The 19,435-nt window shown below is 44.7% G+C and overlaps 1 protein-coding gene across 2 annotated transcripts in view; it reads right to left on the bottom strand.

Moving 5' to 3' along the window:
* Positions 1–18,466, bottom strand: part of LRP12 (LDL receptor related protein 12) — a 103,048-nt gene extending 84,582 nt beyond the window's left edge. For both annotated transcript variants that reach the window (XM_077809886.1, XM_077809887.1), the window contains exon 1: positions 18,062–18,466. In XM_077809886.1, coding sequence (XP_077666012.1) covers positions 18,062–18,290 — 229 coding nt within the window. In that variant the 5' untranslated portion in view covers positions 18,291–18,466. The remainder of the gene's footprint in view (positions 1–18,061) is intronic.
* Positions 18,467–19,435: the final 969 nt, after the last annotated feature.

Genomic DNA, 19,435 nt, shown 5'->3' with positions numbered 1-19,435 from the left:
CTGTTTCTCTGCCCCCTCCTGCCAGAGCCCAGCAGGGGGTCCAGAAACCCACACACCCCTCTCCCCAGAGCCCAGCTATGCCCCCGCAATCCAGACACTCTCACCCCTTCCCCACCAGAGCCCAGCCACGGTGCCCGAGCCTAGCCCAGACCCCAGGGATCCAGAGGGAGAAACAGCTTGACGCTGGTTCCTCGGCTTGTACTAAGTTTCCTGCATGCCAGCGGTTCTCAAAGTGACACCAAAGTGAGTAGCAACCCTGTTTGAACAGGGTCACGAGGGCTGGTGTTAGACTTGCTGGGGCCCCGGGCCAAAGCCCAAGGGCTTCAGCCTTGAGTGGCGGGGCTCAGGTTACAGGCCCCCCCCAACCTGGGGCTGAAGCCTTTGGGCTTGGCCCCTACCCAGAGTGGTGGGGCCTGGGCTTTGGCCCCACCGCCCATGCAGGCTCAGGCTTTGGTCCACTCTGCAGTAATTTTTTTTTTTTGGTCAGAAGGCAAATGTACCTTCTACAGTAGGGAGGAGGAATGCTAATGAACTTCCTCAATTATCAGCCTTTGAAATCTCCCTGTAGAGCTATTCATAAACTAGTTCAAACTAGATTCTCCAGAGATCAGCAAAGAAAACATTTTTGGATAACAAGCCTGACTTTAGGCTGCCTCAGGGCCTTCTTCCTGATCCAGCAATTGGATAGACCCCATGGTCCCCAGAGACCCAAATCCTTACAGGAAGGATTGAAAGGACTTGCTACTGAAGCCTCATAAGACTTTGTGCTTGATCAGAGCTGAAGCTGTGAAACTTGTAAGCCACAAGGACTCCCCTAGGCTGGGGGGAAGGGAGGGATATCTGAAGGATTTATCCTGCTAGAATCCATGTTAGAGTTGGGATGAACTCTGGTAAGTTTATTAGCACGCATGTAGGTTCTTTTATTGTTTTACTATGTTTTCTCTAATGTTGTTTTACCTTGCTTGGAAAAAACTGTGTGGTAACATATTTAGGGTTGCCAATTAATCACAGTTAACTCATGCAATTAACTCAAAAAAATTAATTGTGATTAATCTCAGTTTTAATCACGCTGTTAAATAGAATATCAATTGAAATTTAAATATTCTTTAACGTTTTTCTACATTTTCAAATATGTTGATTTCAATTACAACACAATACAAAGTGTACAATGCTCACTTTATATTTATTTGATTACAAATATTTGCACTGTAAAAGCGATAAAAGAAATAGTATTTTTCAATTCACCTCATACGAGTACTGTAGTGCAATCTCTATTGTGAAAGTGCATGTTACAAAAGTAGATTTTTTTTTTTGTTATATAACTGCACTCAAAAACAAAACCAAGTCCACTCAGTCCCACTTCTTGTGCAGCCAATTGCTAAGACAAACAAGTTTGTTTACATTTGCAGGAGATAATGCTGCCTGCTTCTTATTTTCAATGTCACCCAAAAGTGAGAACAGGCGTTCGTATAGCACTTCTGTAGCTGACATTACAAGGTATTTACATGCCAAAATGCTAAACATTCGTATGCGCCTCCGTGCTTCAGCCACCATTCCAGAAGACATGCTGACGACACTCATTAAAAAAATAATGCATTAATTAAATTTGTGACTGAATTCCTTCATGAGGAATTGTCTGAATCCTGCTCTTTTTTACCTGCTTTCTGCCATATATCTCATGCTATAGCAGTCTCAGATGATGACCCAGCACATCTTGTTCATTTTAAGAACAATTTCACTGCAGATTTGACAAAAGGCAAAGTAGATACCCGTGTGAGGATTTTTAAGCATAGCTACAGCACTTGACCCAAGGTTTAAGAATCTGAAGTACCTTCCAAAATCTGAGAGAAAAGAGGTGTGAAGCATGCTTTAGAAGTCTTAAAATAGAAACACTCCAATGCAAAACTAGAGACCCGAAAACACCAAAAGAAGAAAATCAATCTTCCGCTGATGGCATCTGACTCAGATGATGAAAATTAACATGCATCAGTCTGCGCTGCTTTGGATTGTTACTCAGCAGTACCAATCACCAGCATGGACACACGTCCTCTAGAATGATGGTCGAAGCATGAAGTGACATATGAATCTTTAGTGTATCTGGCACATAAATATCTTGCGACGCCAGCTACAACATGCCATGTGAACACCAGTTCTCATTTTCAGGTGACATTGTAAATAAAAAGCTGGCAGCATTATCTCCTGCAAATGTAAACAAACTTTGTTTGTCTGAGTGATTGGCTGAACAAGAAGTAGGACTGAGTGGACTTGTAGGCTCTAAAGTTTTACATTGTTTTGCTTTTGAGTGCAGTTTTTTTTGTTTCGTTTTTTACATAATTCAACATTTGTAAGTTCAACTTTCCTGATAAAGAGACTGCAGTACAGTACTTGTATTAGATAGTATTTTTCAATTTATTTCTTTTGTTTTTTAAAGTGCAAATATTTGTAATAAAAAATAAATCTAAAGTGAGCACTGTACACTTCGTATTCTGTGTGCTAACCGAAATCAATATATTTGAAGGTGTAGAAAACAAAAATAATTAAATAAATTATTAATTAATTTTATTTATTTAAATTAATAATTAAATAAATTATTTAATAAATGGTAGTCTATTACTTTTAACAGCATGATTAATCGCGCAATAATTTCTTTTTTAATCGTTTGACAGCCCTATTATTAGTAGCAATACTTTTATCAGTCTCTGAAGGGAAAGCAAGCAGGTCTGTTTAAGGAGAATGTCTTTACTGGGAAATACATAGTGAAGGTGGGGAACTGTACAGCCTGGAAATGTTCCAGTCAGAAGGGAGAGACACTCGTGTCTCCACCCAAGAAAGGCAACAGCTAGGAAGCTGGAAGCCTGAGAGTGCCTGACCCTGCTCGACCACTGAGGGGAAATACAGGTGTAGCTGCCCTGAACTGACACACTGAGAACTTAGAAAATACAGAAGTCTAGCATTACTATACAAAACTGCATGTTACATACAAATTCCCAACCTTTGGGAGTATTTTTATTAGCAGATTATATTTGTGAAACAGTGAATTTTGAAACTAATTAGGTTGACTGTTCTTTCAGTGTAAAATCATTTTGAAGAAACTCAGCACCTAAAATCTCTGGTTTATGAATGAAAGCGCTTTTGCAAGAAATCCTAAAAGTAAGTACAAAAGGTAGTTTAAAAAAAAAATGAAAACAAGGTCATTTGTTGTGAAACTCTCAATATTCAGACAGCATCTTTATCAAATAATTGATGTTACACATTCTAAAATTTTAAATACAGTGAACATAACTAAAATATATATATTGAGAAGCAGTTGTATTCTTTAGGGTATGTTTGTTGTCAATTTGCATGAAAAGTACTGTTACACTTGTAAGGGATGTAATCTATTTTCATCAGTGCACAATTCCATATTGGCAACTTTGCTTATAATCAATAGTAATGAGCCATAGTTTAAAAGCACTAATTTCCTGCTGTGGTTTCTGCTAAAGAAGAGGATGACAGCACTAGGAGATCTATAGTTCTGAGAAGTATTAAGAGGGAGTTCAAAATATTTTATGGTACCTAATTTTCCATTTAAAAAAAAGTTCCTCTTCCCTTATTTACAGGATTTAAATGTTACTGAATAAAACTAACAAGTAGATACATAGATTTTTGAACGTAAAAGGCAGGCCCTATTCACACTGAAGTATTTGCCACAGAGATGGCTATAGTAGTACTATATTTTATGACATTTATACTCAAATTGCTATCTGGTTCAGCATTAAAAAAACTGATCCTCTGATATGTTGGAATAGATATATTGAGAATGAATGTGTCCACTACCAAATAACCTGTATATATGGACTCAGTCATCACCATGTGTGTTGGGGCAGCTGCAGCCAAGATGATCCCTCATGCAACCTGTATGTTCATTCTTGAAGAATTCACCTAGATCAGTCCCCAAATGGTAATTGTTAGAATTGCTGCCAGATAAAAATAAAACCATGGTATACTCATTTGTTTTTGTTGGCTTTTTCTCCTAAGAAACTGAATCATTTAGAGGTGTTCAAAGGGCCAACCTTTCATTCTCAACTAGAAAGATGAATGACCAACACCATTGTGTGTTGTTTGCAATACAATATAGCAAATTCTTTTTTTAAGATCTACTTTGGGGAGTGGTCAAAACTTTCATTAACCACCAACTGAAGTCCACAAACCAAGGTGGTTTTTTTATTTAAACTAATTCGAATTGATGACCAAATAATTAAAGCATATAAATTATGTGTATACATATGTAATATCTAAAATTAGTTTCTTCACTGATTCTGAAGCACTTTCATCATAAGACATATTGATTTTAATAGAACATAAGACAATTAAGAATGGCCCTACTGGGTCATAAAATCAAAGAATATTAGGGTTGTAAGAGACCTCAGGAGGTCATGTAGTCCTCAAAGCAGGACCAACACCAATTAAATCATTCCAGCAGGGCTTTGTCAAGCCGGGCCTTAAAAACTTCTAAGGACAGAGATTGCACCACCTCCTAGGAAACCCATTCCAGTACTTCACCACCCTCCTAGTGAAATACTGTTTCCTAATATCCAACCTAGACTTCCCACACTGTAACTTGAGACCATTGCTTCTTATTCTGTCATCTGCCACTGCTGAGAACAGCCTAGCTCCAACCTCTTTGGAACTCCCCTTCAGGTAGTTGAAGGCTGCTATCAAATCCCCCCCTCACTCTTCTCTTCTGCAGACTAAATAAGCCCAGTTCCCTCAGCCTCTCCTCGTAAGTCATGTGCCCAAACCCCAATCATTTTTGTTGCCCTCCACTGAACTCTCTCCAATTTGTCCACATCCCTTCTGTAGCGGGGCGGGGGACCAAAACTGGACACAATACTCCAGGTGTGTCCTCACCAGGGCCGAAGAGAGGGGAATAATCACTTCCCTCAATCTGCTGGCAATTCTCCTACTAATATAGCCCAATATGCTGTTGGCCTTCTTGGCAACAAGGGCACACCGCTGACTCATATCCAGCTTCTCATCCCCAGGTCCTTTTCTGCAGAACTACTGCTTAGCCAGTTGGTCCCCAGCCTGTAGCAGTGCATGGGATTCTTCTGTCCTAAGTGAAGGACTCTGCACTTGTCCTTGTCGAATCTCATCAGATTTCTTGTGGCCCAATCCCCCAGTTTGTCTAGGTCATTCTGGACCCTATCCCTACACTCCAGCGTATCTACCTCTCTCCCAGCTTAATGTCATCTGTGAACTTCATGAAGGTGAAAATCATCCTATCATCCAGATCATTAATAAAGATGTTGAACAAAACCGGCCCAAGGACTGACCCCTGGGGCACTCCGCTTGATACCAGCTGCCAACTAGACATCGAGCTGTTGATCACTACCCGTTGAGCCCGACAATCTAGCCAGCTTTCTATTCACCTTATAATCCATTCATCCAATCCATATTTCTTTAACTTGCTGGCAAGAATACTGTGGGAGATCGTATCAAAAGCTTTGCTAAAATCAAGGTATATCATGTCCCCTGCTTTCCCCATAGCCACAGAGCCAGTTATCTCATCATAGAAAGCAATCAGGTTGGCCAGGCATGACTTGTCCTTGGTGAATCCATGTTGATTGTTCCTGATCATCTTCCTCTTCTCCAAGTGCTTCAAAATGGATTCCTTGAGGACCTGCTCCATGATTTTGCCAATGACTGAAGTGAGGCTAACCGGTCTGTAGTCCCCAGGTTCTCTTTCTTCCCTTTTTTAAATATGGGCACTAATTTTTCCAATCATCCGGGACCTCCCCCGATCGCCACGAGTTTTCAAAGATAATGGTCAATGGCTCTGCAATCACATCAGCCAACTCCCCCAGCACCCTTGGATAAATTAGGTCTGGACCCATGGACTTTGTGCATGTCCAGCTTTTCTAAATAGTCCTTAACCTGTTCTTTCACCACTGAGGGCTGCTCACCTCTTCCCCATACTGTGTTGCCCAGTGCAGCAGTCTGGGAGCTGACCTCGTCTGTGAAGAGCAAGGCAAAAAAAGCATCGAGTACTTCAGCTTTTTCCACATCGTCTGTCATTTGGTTTCCTCCCCCATTCAGTAAGCGTCCCACACTTTCCCTGACCTTCTTCTTGTTGCTAACATACCTATAGAAATCCTTCTTGTTACCCTTCACATCCCTTGCTAGCTGCAATTCCAATAGTGCCTTGGCCTTCCTGCATGCTCTAGCAATATTTTTATATTCCTGCCAAGTCATCTGTCCAAATTTCCACTTCTCGTAAGATTCCTTTTTGAGTTTAAGCTCACTGAAGATTTCAGTGTTAAGGCAAGCTGGTCGCCTGCCATATTTGCTATTCTTGGGTCAGACCAAAGGTCCATCTAGCCCTGTATCCTGTCTTCTGACAGTGGCCAGTGCCAGGTGACCCAGAGGGAATGAACAGAACAGTTAATCGTCTGGCAAACAGAAGCTAGGGACACCACTCCTGCCCACCCTGGCTAATAGCCATTGATGGACCTATCCTCCATGAATTTGTCTAGTTCTTTTTTTAACCCTGTTATGGTCTTGGATTTCACAACATCCTCTGGAAAGGAGTTCCACAGGTTGACTGTGTGTTGTGTGAAAAAATACTTCCTTTTATTTGTTTTAAACCTGCTGCCTATTAATTTCATTTGGTGCCCCTAGTTCTTGTGTTATGAGAAGTAGTAAACAACATTTCCTTATCTACTTTCTCTACACCAGCCATGATTTTATAGACCTCAATAATATCTCCCCTTAGCTGTCTCATCTCATCCGACCACATCTGCACACAGTATTCAGTATGTGGGCATATCATGGATTTATATACAGGCAACATGATATTTTCTGTCCTATTATCTTTCCCTTTCTTATTTATTCCCAGCATTCTGTTCGCTTTTTTAACTGCTGCTTCACATTGAAGCTATGTTTTCAGAGAACTATCCACAATGACTCCAAGATCTCTTTCTTGAGTGGTAACAGCTAATTTAGACCCCACCATTTTATATGTATAGTTGGGATCATGCTTTCCAATGTGCATTACTTTTCATTTATCAACATTAAATTTCATCTGCCATTTTGTTGCCCGGTCACCCAATTTTGAGAGATCCTTTTGTAGCTCTTCGCAGCGGACCTGGGTCTTAACTATCTTTAATAATTTTGTATCATCTGCAAATTTTGCCACCTCACTGTTTACCCCTTTTTCTAGATCATTTATGAATATGTTGAATAGGACTGGTCCCAGTACAGACCCCTCGGGGACACCACTATTGACCTCTCTCCATTTTGAAAACTGACCATTTATTCCTACTTTTGTTTCCTATCTTTTAACCAGTTAGCAATCCATGAGAGCACCTTCCCTCTTATCCCATGGCAGCTTACTCTGCATATGAGCCTTTGGTGAGGGACTTTCTCAAAGGCTTTCTGAAAACCTAAGTACACTATATCAACTAGATCCCCTTGGTCCACATGCTTGTTGACCCCCCTCAAAGAATTCTAGTAGATTGGTGAGGCATGATTTCCCTTTACTAAAACCATGTTGACTCTTCCTCAAAAAATTATGTTAATCTATATGTCTGACAATATTGTTCTTTATTATAGTTTCAACCAATTTGCCAGGTACTGAAGTCAGGCTTACAGGCCTGTAATTGCTGGGATCGCCTCTGGAGCCCTTTTTTAAAAACTGGCATCACATTAGCTATCCTCCAGTCATCTGGTACAGAAGCTGATTTAAATGATAGGTTACAGACTACAGTTAATAATTCTGCAATCTCACATTTAAGTTCCTTCAGAACTCTTGGGTGAATACCATCTGGTCCTGGTGACTTATTGCTGTTTAATTTATCAATTTTTTCCAAAACCTCCTCTAATGATACCTCAATCTGGGACAATTCCTCAGATCTGTCACTTAAAAAGAATGGCTCAGGTTTGGGAATCTCCATCACATCTACAGCCGTGAAGACCAATGCAAAGAATTCATTTAGTTTCTCTGCAATGAGACTTCAGGAGCGAGATTTTTTTCAAAAGCGGTCATTGTTGACCTAACTTCAGGCCAACTGATATCAACTGTAAAAGACTTCCATTGACTACAACGAGGCAGAGCTAGGCCAAGGCTGTGGGTTGTTGTAAGATCCACCCCTATTAATTATTGTCGATAATTATAAGCAAAATAGATTATATACTGGCACTTGCATACCAAAGAGATGTTCATATTAGAAATACCCAACACAGATATTATCCCTAATTTTATCAATTTCAATTGACAAGTAGGAGTTTGAATCAGGCCTGGTTTAGCATCCAATGCCCAATTAAGTCAATGGGAGTCTTTTCATTGACTTTAATGGACATTGGATTGGGCTTCCAATCCACAAAATGTTTTGTGATAACATGGAAGTTCTCAGCTTGTTCTTCACAAAAACATTAATCCTAGCAGACAAGGAATACTGTTGTGCCAAAATGTAGCACTTTATATAATTATTTAAAAGGCTGACACATGCCATAAAATAAGCTAGTGCAGTCATTGAGTACTCTATGCTGTCACAGAAGATGAAATCAAGCTCAGAAATTTCTTTTCTGCTCAGATGAGGGGAAAAAAAACAAAAATGGGTGAAGATTTCCAGTTGAAGGAATACACCTAGGAGGGTGAAAATTATTGAGTTAGGCTTCAATACACTATGTTTTACAGAAAGAACTAGTGTAATAAAAACATGTTCTACTCAAGTTAAGAGCCTCTTTGCCAGCAAAATTCACAATTTGTTCACAATGCCTCTATGGAACGTCACCATAAAAACACCACCACTCTTACAGTAGAGCTCCTGATGAGCTAATTTCAGGTAGATTGACTGGATCCTCTAATTTCTATTTCACTCTTTAAATTGCATTACCTTGTACAAAAGAATGGATTGCTTAAAATTCTATAATTACAGTATACATTTTAAACAGGTTACTAACAGCAGATTTCCGGATGACCAAAAATGTAGAACAGGATCAAAACAATGGTAATTTGAAACTGCAAAAGACTGACCACCACCCTCAAATAAATGTTGTTAACCTCAAGCATTTCTAAAACATGTCCCTAAATTTCCAAGATTTCACCATCAGACCTCTGGAAGGAAGCGCTGAACAACTTGCTAGTGCTGGAATTTATATACTTAATGCTTCATATGTGCATACATGCAAGTAATTGTTATATTTATTTACACTAGTGGTCCCCAAACTTTTCAGGGTTGCGCCCTCCCTTAACCCTGTCCACATACCCCGCCCCCCCCCCACACTATTCTCTCCCTAAGCCAGGGCTGGGAGCAGGGCCACTGCTCAGGGAGAGGGGGGCATGGACAGTGGGGAGAGGCTGGGCCGCAGCTGGGGCAGAGAAGTGCTGGAAGTGGAGCGGGGCTGGGTGGTGCTCCCTCCCCAACACCCCTTAACGGCGCTAGCCCAGACCCCACCACGCCCCCCATAACATTTCTCCATGCCCCCCCTAGGGGGGTGCACCCCATAGTTTGAGGACCTTTGATCTACAAACAAGGCCTTTATATGAAGGCAAGAATTCAGCATCTTATAGTTTCTAAAGCTATTCCAATCCACTTTCTTCTCAAATCAAATTATAATCCTTGAGAAAAATTATTGTTTGAAAGGATCATGTAATTTAAATAATGCACACAAGACTTCGGAACTGTGGAAGTTTGTTTCAATTTTAGATATATTTAGTAGTTTATTGCTAACCATACTGCACATTTTATTTACATTTTTTTGGTCTAGAGAATGTTAAGCAATACCATAAGAAGTTGTCAAGGAACAGCCTTTGTGTAGATTCAGACTAGAGTTTGGAACCAAGCAGGACCCAAGACGAATAATTTTACTTCCTCTGTATTTACTGAGGCTGTTCATGGTTCTCAAATGCTATTGCATTTTATAGCTGATTTAGTTGAGTCCCCAAGCTCCACATTGCTAGCTGCCAAGTTCCAGAACCACCAGCTTTTTAGGTTCCTAACGCAAGGGCAAAGAGTTCTACAACAGAGGGTTACCAGCAAACCTATTCAATTGGTCCTCACCTATGTAATCAAGTTACCCAACTCATGCTTTTAATTATAACTGTGAGAGGGAGTGCACACATAGGAGTGACAGCAGGGGAAAGAAGAGGCAGGGCCTGGAATTAAGCAGCATGCATACTACCAGCAATCAGGTAACAGCTAAGGGACACTGAAACAACTTCAGCCAACATAGCAGCAACATTCAGGCCTAATTAGCTGGGTCCCCAGGGGAGGGGATATACTCAACAGGTAAGGCAGCTAGAAAGGGCCTGACCCCAAAACATCATCATTTTTTCTGCACTCATGTCTCAACAAGCATAGAGAGGCCCCTGAGCAGCTCCAACACACACAGTAAAAGTCTGGGGATTGGATCATCTGACTATTCACAAGTAACAGCTTGCTCATTCACTCAATCAGGATGAACAAGATTCGAAATTTACATGATACCTCATTGCCTGAGGACTAAGCATAATTGCACTTGGGTATGCACAAGTTGCTTAGCATCCTTCTTCTGAATCAAGTGCTTCTGTTCCTTACTTTCCCTTCCTACTCTTAAAGGAGCAATGACTCAAATGCTGACTTGATCCTCACTCCCTCCCAGTGAAAATAGAAGTGGATCCCTTACTTTCTTCTCTCTCCACCCTCCATTTAAAAAATTTAAAAGATTAAAAACAGAAAAGAAAACCAAGAGTTGGAGCCATATTGTTCCTTCTTGTCCCTATTAAAGAGAACTTACTCCCTTGCCTCTCCCTCCCCAACATAGAAGTCATGACTTACTCCCTTGCCTCTCCCTTCCCAACTTGGGATCCTCTGTCACCACAGCTTTTGCAGCCTTTGTGAACTGCTCTGCCCAGGGCTATTAATTAAACCTTGGCCATGGAATCGGTTGCTCTTTCAGTACCCTCTGACATGAAGCATGTTAGGGAAATGGAAAGATGTGGTCTCCACAACAGAGATGCCTTCACTAACTAAACCCACGATACAATTCAGCCCCAGGATATGGCATCCAGCTGCATAGTGCTGCAATTCAAAGATGTGAAATGATTATTTTACATATCCTTTTCCCAACTGATATGCTCTGAAACACCCCTTGCAGACATTCAGATTTAGCCTGCCTTACTTTACCATGTCAATATAAGATATTTTAAATGTTATGTTTCCAAGCTAGTGGTAAATAACTATTCTGTTGGAAACAATTTGAGATTATAGTTGTATATAACCTGTCAAAGATATTTTCATTTAGTTTAAGGCAAGCATGCTACAGTAGTTTCTTCCCTAAACCCCTGCAGCACACATACAAAGAAGGATAAGTGGAAAACTAAATTGCTGATTTGTACAGGAAGCAGACCACCCATCCTTGGTGTTCATAATACTGCCACATCTTGTGAATTAAACCTCTGAGATCATTGTGCGTTTGAAGACAACTTGCTTTAACTCTACCTACGGGGGAAAAGGTAATCAGAACTACTGTTTGATAACAGTGAGTTTTGTTATATAAAGGATAATTTGTATGCATTTTATTATAACCCTGATTATGGAAAACTTCGATTATTTACGACTTCCACCCAAGCTTCAGTGTCTCAAAAGAAATCATGGGAGCCTGAGGCTCCCTATGGCAGTACTAAGGGCTTGTCTACACTTAAAATGCTACAGCAGCACAATGGTGCGGCTGTAGTGCTTCAGCATAGATATTACCTATGCCTACACGAGGGATTCTCCCATCAGGGTAGGTAATCCATCTCCCTCAGAGGCAAGAGTTAGCGGTCTCTACACAGGGACTCAGGTCAACTTAACTACACAGCTCAGAAGTGTGGATTTTTCAAAGCAGCAGGCTTTTATTGATTATTCTGATGTGCCAGACTTCAATTCCCAATCATTTATTTTAGGATGTATTCATATTGTAAAAAGGAAAAAGACCACATTTCAAGCGAGATCATCTCAAGCAGAAAGGCAGGCCTCAGACTAGTGCACTTTGGCGTAGCTCACTAGAAAGAAGATAGCTCACATTAATTCCTAGATGAGAGAATGAGAAGAATACACTACTCAATCTATACAGCACACTAAATGGTAACATTTGGATGATATGGTGAACATCAGAACGGGCACCTAAAAGGGGACCTATACAAGCATAAACATAGGCAGAAAATGTTATACTATATAAATATTAAGTAACTCCCATTCAAGGATGTCAAAGGTCTTTCTAGTTGTGAATGAATTAAGCCTCCCAGAAAGGTATGGGAATAGTATTCCCATGTTATAGCTTGGGAAACAAGACAAAGGAAAGTTAAATGATTTGCACAAGGTCACAGAAGAAATGCATGGGAGGGAAGGGAGAACTCAAGGCTTGAGACTCAACCATGCACCACAAGACTAGTCATCAACATGAGGTTTAACCCAGGCAAATATAAACTAATGAATCTATGGTTAAGTAATATGAAACACGTACCCAGCAGGAGGCAGATTCTTGGAAATATTAATGCTCAAAGGGCAGCATTAAGACAACCCAGGGTCCTAAACACACCACAGCCCCTCCACCACTTGAAAAGCAGCCCTGGTCTTCTCCGATAAGTATGGGACCAGGTGGGCTTTCTACCAAGCTCTAGTGCAGGGGTTCTCAAAACAAATTTTTTGGTGGCCCCAGAGTGCAGCCACCAATTCTCACTGGTGGCCTTTTTCCTAAAATACTTAATTAACTTTATGAAAAACAATTAAAAATGCACAAATTCACATCCAAGTCATTATATTTTATATTTGTAGGGGTTTTTGGCAGACAATAATAAAAATGCTGCCTCCCGCTTCAGCCACCCCTCCTCCTCCCATCCAGGGCTTAATGGGTCCTGGGGCTTGCTGTGAAAAGTGATATTTGTTAATATCACAGCACACTTAATAGCTACCTGGGAGGCTATAAGTAATATTAACAAGCATACAAGTATTACTTTTCCACAGATAGCCAGGAAGTCTGCTTGAAAAGTGATACTTGCATGTTTGTTAATATCACTTTTCTCAGCAAGCCCCAAGATCCATTAAGCCCTGGATGGGGGGGCCCAAAGGGGAGGTAGCTGGGGCCAGAGGCGACGGTGGGATGGACACAGGGCCAGGGGAGGCAGCAGAGTCCCAGGGCAATAGGGGGATGGATTCAAGGTCAGGAAGGCGGCGGGGTCCGGGGGCGGATGGTGGGGAGGGGAAGGAAGAGTGGATATGGGGCTGTGGGAGACAGCAGGGGCCAGGTGTGATGGGGGTGGGTGATAAGCCCCACTATCGTGTGGCCAGAGCCAGGGCCTGGTTTCTGCTGCCATGCAGCCAGGGCCGGGGCTCAGTGCCCGTGGCTAGAACCTGGAGCTGGGGACAGGAACCACGTGGCTGGAACCAGGGTTCGGAACCTGTTGCCACACAGCCGGAGCTGTGGGTCAGTGCCCAGTGCTAGAGCCCACCGCTGTATGGCCAGAGCCAGGTGCCGAAGCCCAGGGGTCAGCGTCCGCCACTACATGGGAACAAAGCTGTGAGCCGGCACCTGCTGCTGTGCACCTGGGGCAGGGGATCAGCATCAGGGGCTGGAGCCGCACGGCTGGAGCCGTGGGTCAGCGCCTGCTGCCGTGCAGTTAGTGGAAGGGAACACCACCAGGGGCTGGGGACATGTGGCTGGAGCTTGGGGCCAGCACCTGCCACCACACGGCCGGAACTGGGAGCCAAAAGCCGACTGAAGCTCCACGACTGGAGCCGGCAGTCAGCACCTGCTGCCCCGCGGCCAGAGCCAGGGTTTGGCACCCAAAGCCCTGTGCTTGGAGCCCACCGCCTTGCAGCTGGGACTGGGGTCAGTGCCTGTAGCCAGAGCCTGGGACTGAAACTAGGGGCCAGCACCTGCTGCCCCACAGCTGGAACCAGGGGCCAAAAGCTGAAGCCCTGCAGTTGGAGGCCAGGGCTGTGTGGCCAGAGCCAGGGGGGTCAGTACCCGCTGCCCCGTGGTTGGAGCCCAGGGCCGCACAGCCAGGCTCCTGAAGTCCTGCCGTTGGAGCCTGCCACCCACCCCCCTCCCCCCCAACATGGGTCAAGAACTCACCTTGCTCCTGCAGTGTTGCTCCCCGCCTCTCTCCAGAGGCAGTGCAAAGCAGCGCATCCAGGAGCAACAAGGAGGAGTGCAAAGGGCCGATGCTTTGCCTCCCCCCATCACCACCCAAGAGGCGGTCATGGCCACATGAAAAGCCCCTGGTGGCTGCATGCGGCCACGGTGGCCGCATATGAGAATGTTGCGCTAGTGGCTGCTGCTCTTCCATTTACTGGAGGTTCTCTGAGACTGCAGACATCACTGCATCAGTTACATACAGGTCACATTTTTGAGCATTTTGCAACCATGCAGTCTACAAACTTTTTAAATAAAAGCTAGGATTTAGGTTTCATAGTATGACACTGCAATTGGAGCCACAGACATGGGTCTATTGTAAGTATACCTAACCTGGCCCTGGTCCCAAAGGGCACCTAAGCACAATTTTGAAGAGCAAGTTAGCTTTATGCCCCCTTGCACAAAACACGATGAAAGATTTTATTCAGACAAATTCTGGGACACTGTGATAACAGACACTAAAGTATATTTATGGGTTTGTACTATTAAATTTATTATTTTATTTTCAAGGAATACAAAACCATTCTAACATACTGGTTTTAATAGTTGTGTTAAAAGTAATTCCAACAAACAATGACTGTTTATCGAAATATGCTTGTTGAGTAAATTGTAAAAATATTACTAAAAAGTAACTGAAGAATCTGAATTTAGTGTACAGCAATTTGTTACACTAAATGATCTTGTCGGGAGAACGTGTTTTGGCTCTCAAATCAACCTACATGAATTATCATTTCTTTAGGAAATTAACTAAACTAACCTAGCAAAGTTCTTCTCACCCACTTGCCTGAGTCAAGCAATTGTTTTTAAATGGATGAGTAAATTATTATTCCTCCCTCTCTCATCATTATAAACTGGTAGGACAAGTAAAATTTGTACCCGGAATGGTATGTTTTCATGGCAATTCTTCAAGATGAACTAAAAAAGAAAAACAAGTAACTGATTTACAATAAGGTTATTGTAAATCAAATCACTCTTTTATATCTCTGAAACCTGGACTGGTCCTGGTCCAGGACAAAATACCTCAAGTCTCACAACACAAATATTTTTTCCTACAGCAATTTATTTTCCTGGTCAGCAAATAAGTCAGACACCTGTTGGACAATGACTGATATAAAAGGAGGAGTCCTTCAAGAAAAGTTAGAGACAGCACCCAGGTAGAAGTCTCAGCACCCTTTTTCTCCTTGGCAATAGACATAACAGAGGAGGTTGAGCTGCTCAGCAAAGCATTGCCCAGGGAAATCATTTGTGGAGCCCCCAGACTCAGTTGTCCTCTTACCTTTGACTAGTAGGTCTTTGATAAAAACCTTGTCAAAACCTTGACTAAAGCTGCATGGTGTAATCAAGGAAGTTTTCTGTTTTTTGAAACTATACAGACATGTTAGACATCTTCTTGCAAAGTACGGGTATGGTTTTATAATACTGTACAAATACTGTAAATGACATCAGGAACCACTATTATAAATATGATTTCCTTTTTGTTTGGTTCAGTCAAAAACCACAGAGCAATTAAAAAAATTAACTCATCGTGGCTGAGTGCCATGCAAAATGCATGGATGGGCATACACACAGTTTCCTAAAAAATGAAGTCGTGTCTGCTTTGCATGGAAATTAAAGATCTCATAGTACAGGGGCGGCCAACCTGTGGCTCTTCAGAAGTTACTATGCAGCTCCTCGTATAGGCACCGACTCCGGGGCTGGAGCTACAGGTGCCAACTTTCCAATGCGCCGGGGGGTGGGGGTGCTCACAGCTCAACCCCTGGCTCTGCCACAGGACCTGCCCCCACTCCACCCTTCCTGCCCCCTCCCCTGAGTCTCCACTGCCCTTTCTCGCTCCCCCCACCCCGCCTCTTGCATGCCACTAAACAGCTGATCGGGAGGGGAGGCGAGGTGCTGATTGGCAGGGCTGCTGGTGGCTGGGTGGCACTGGCAGCAGGGTGGGGGGAGCTGATAGTGGGCTGCTGATATATTACTGTGAGTCTTGGGCAATGTACATTGGTAAATTCTGGCTCCTTCTCAGGCTGGCTACTCCTGTCATAGCGCATTCTATAGCATGCCCAGTGCCTTGGGCCAAGATTTCCCTACCACTTCCTGCTGTACTACGGATCAGTTTTCTGCCAGTTGTGGCTTTATTTCATTTGTGCTGATGCCATATTGGTGCACATGCTCCAAACCTTGACCAATTTACTTACAAAGTTATACTCCTTTCCCCTATCTTTGTCTTTACAGAAGAATGTGATACAAGATCAGGCCTCATTCTACACAGATAAACAGTCTCATGTATGATTTCAATAGGATTACTCACATGTGTAAATTTAAACACATGTAAGGGCTTGTCCAAACTATAGATTTGTGCACCACTGCAGTTAATATAGCAGTAGCTACATCAGCACAGACCTCCAGGATAGATGTGCTGCTCTAATGTAAAATGGGGCTTGCACCCATTCAATTTACTCATTTCCAACTTGCAGTAGTGCACTGCAACTACCTTGCGGGGTTACAGTGCTGTCAGCAACGTAACTACATTAGTGTAGCTACACTGCTGCAAAAATCTTGGGAGCAGGAATCCGTAAGGTTGTGTCTACACTGCAGCTGTTGTGCCTCCCAGCCTGGGTACACAGCATTTGCACTAGCTCCACTCCCCCGTGCAAGCTAAAAATGGACATTGCAGCTCAAACTCTCAAGCCCTCCCAACCTGCTTGGTCTGAGCTCAGGTGGCTAGCCTGAGTGTCTGCCAGAGTTATCCACATTGCTATTTTCTATGCACTACCTCCAGAAAAGCTAGCATGAGTCTTTCAACACAACTGGAAGACTTGTTCCCAAGTTGCAATGTAGATATACCCTAAGTGTTTGCAGGATCAGGGCCTTACACCTGTTCCGTTAATTAGCACAACAAACCCGGAAGCCTCAAATTTAACAATATACTTAAGCACATACTTAAGGTTTAACAAGTGCCTAAGTAGCTTGCTAAATCAGAGCTGCAGTTTGTAAGCTCTTCACAGCATAAGACATCATTTACCTCTTAACACACTGTGGGACCTAATGAAAACAAACACCACCAGAACCCAGTAATGAAATTCTGTCCTCAGGAAGAACTCCCAAAGAAGCCAACTGGAATTTTCCACAGTAAAATCTGAGTAACAACTGCTGGATTTGGCCTACTGTCTGTAAATCATTCTGAAATACTTTAGGAGGAGAAATGCTGCAAGGGATAGAAATGATAAGTATTTCTTTATACAAGGCTGAGGTTTAGGAAAGAAATATGGGTGTTTATGTTAATATAATAAACACAGTATCATTACACAGGTTGAACAAAAACAAAAAAGCCAAAACGAGAGCACAGAGTTCTGGAATTGCTTCAAGGCCTTTCCCTGTGTGAGGATGAGTCAAGAACTCATCACATAATATTAGCATCATCATTTTATCATCTGACATAGTCAGGGGATCACGTCCAGCAATGACCAGGCCTCATCTGTCTCAAACTGGCCAGGCTGGAGCACTTTGCAGGGATTTATTAATTCAGTGATTTTTACAGTCACACAACGGCTCTGGAGTTTGCCGATGCGTGCGTAGGGGGAAGGAGGTATCTGGGCCAACTCCCAGGCTGAGTTTAGGGGAGCCCCTGGGGAAGAGTCCACCACCACGGACTGGAACAACAACAGGGAGATAAGGCAGAAGACATCTGAAGAGAGGGCCTGGAGGAGGGGGTTAAATCGAGATCAGGCCCGGGGAAGGGGTTTGGGGGAAGAGAGGGTCGGGGTCATTAAACCGGGTCGGGTGTAGGGAACTAGGGGAACCTCTCCCCAGCAGTAGGGCTGCGATGCCCGCCCCTCACACACGGAGGAGAAAGGAGACAAAGCAGCCTTCATCCGCCAACCCCCCTGCCCAGGGGGGCGGCCCGGGCCCCTCAGACGCGGGTACCTACCGCAGCAGGAGAAGACGAGGAACAGGAGCTGCGCCGACCGCCAGCCTGGGGACCCTTTTGTGCTCCAACAAGGGGCCATAACACCGCCACGGGGGGAGGAGCTGCAGCCGCCGAGCCCCGCGCTAGAGCCGCCGCCGCCGCCGCCGCCGCGGGAGGGGCCAGGCGCCCCCTCAGACCGGAGCCCAGCGGAGCTGCCTGCCTCGGGGAGAGCTAGCGGCCCTCGCCTCATCCGTCGGCTCGGGGATCCATGAGACGCCGCCGGCCCCGGCCTCCTTCTCGCGCGCTCCGGCGGGGCCCAGTGCAGCTGCGCAGTGGATGGCCGAGCGCATGGATTTGCTCTCCACGGGCCCCCGGGCGGGGAGCGGGGAGCCGGCGGAGGGGAGAGGAGCAGAAGCCCGAGCTCCACCCCCCCGCTGCGGGCCGAGGAGGGGGCGGGGTGTGACGAGGCGGCTGCGCCGCGGCCCGCCCCCGCCTCCGTGTCTCCTTGCTCGCCGCGGGCCCCGCCCGCAGGTTCCCATCCGCCCCAGGCCACAGCCTCCTGCAGGAGTGACCACTGCCCGGCTGAGAGAGCGGGGGTGGCTCCGGCCTCTCGGCACTTGAGGACACCGGCCATCGTGCGGCTTAGGGCCTGTCTACACCTCAACGGCTGCAGCGGCGCCTCAGGGTGGGCACTACCTGCGCCAAAAAGAGGGGTGCGCCCATCAGCGTAGATAATCTGCCTCCTGAGAGGCAGGAGCTAGGCCAACCGGAGAGCTATCCTGTCACCCTAGGGCTGGCAACAATGGGGGTGAGGGGGATTTGGGGTAGGGGTGGCTTTTTCACTAACTAACTATCCCCGGGGTGGCTTTTTCACAGTCCTGAGCAATGTACAGTAAAAGTTGTGTTATCCGGCACTTTGCCAACTGGAAAGCGCCATAAACTGGCATTTCAAAGATCTTCATTGAAAGTCCGGTGTATAGTCCAGTTGGCGTGGGGCTGGCAGGCTCCCTGCCTGGCTCCGCATGGTTCCCTGATAGCAGCGACATGTGCCTGCTGCTCCTACATGGAGATGCGCCAGGCGGCTCTGCACACTGCTCCCGCCCCGAGCGCTGGCTTTGCAGCTCCCATGGGCTGGTAACCATGGCCAACAGGAGCTGCAGAGGCGGTGCTTGCGGGCAGAGGCAGCACACCTGGCCACGCCTCCGCCTAGGAGCAGCAGGGGCATGTCACCGCTTGCAGGGAGCCAACCGAGCTGAGCGCCATCTGGATCCGGCACAGCGCACCGCTCCTGCGCCCCAACCCCCAGCCCTGAACCCCTCCTGCACCCAAACTTCCTCCCTCTTAGTTAACCAGAATTTTAACTTACTGGCACCCCCCACTCCTCCAACATGCCAG

The sequence above is a fragment of the Eretmochelys imbricata genome, chromosome 2 (assembly GCF_965152235.1).
Source record: "Eretmochelys imbricata isolate rEreImb1 chromosome 2, rEreImb1.hap1, whole genome shotgun sequence".
Lineage (NCBI taxonomy): Eukaryota > Metazoa > Chordata > Testudines > Cheloniidae > Eretmochelys > Eretmochelys imbricata.
Note: the sequence above shows the minus strand (reverse complement) of the source record. Positions and strands in the feature narration are given on the sequence as shown.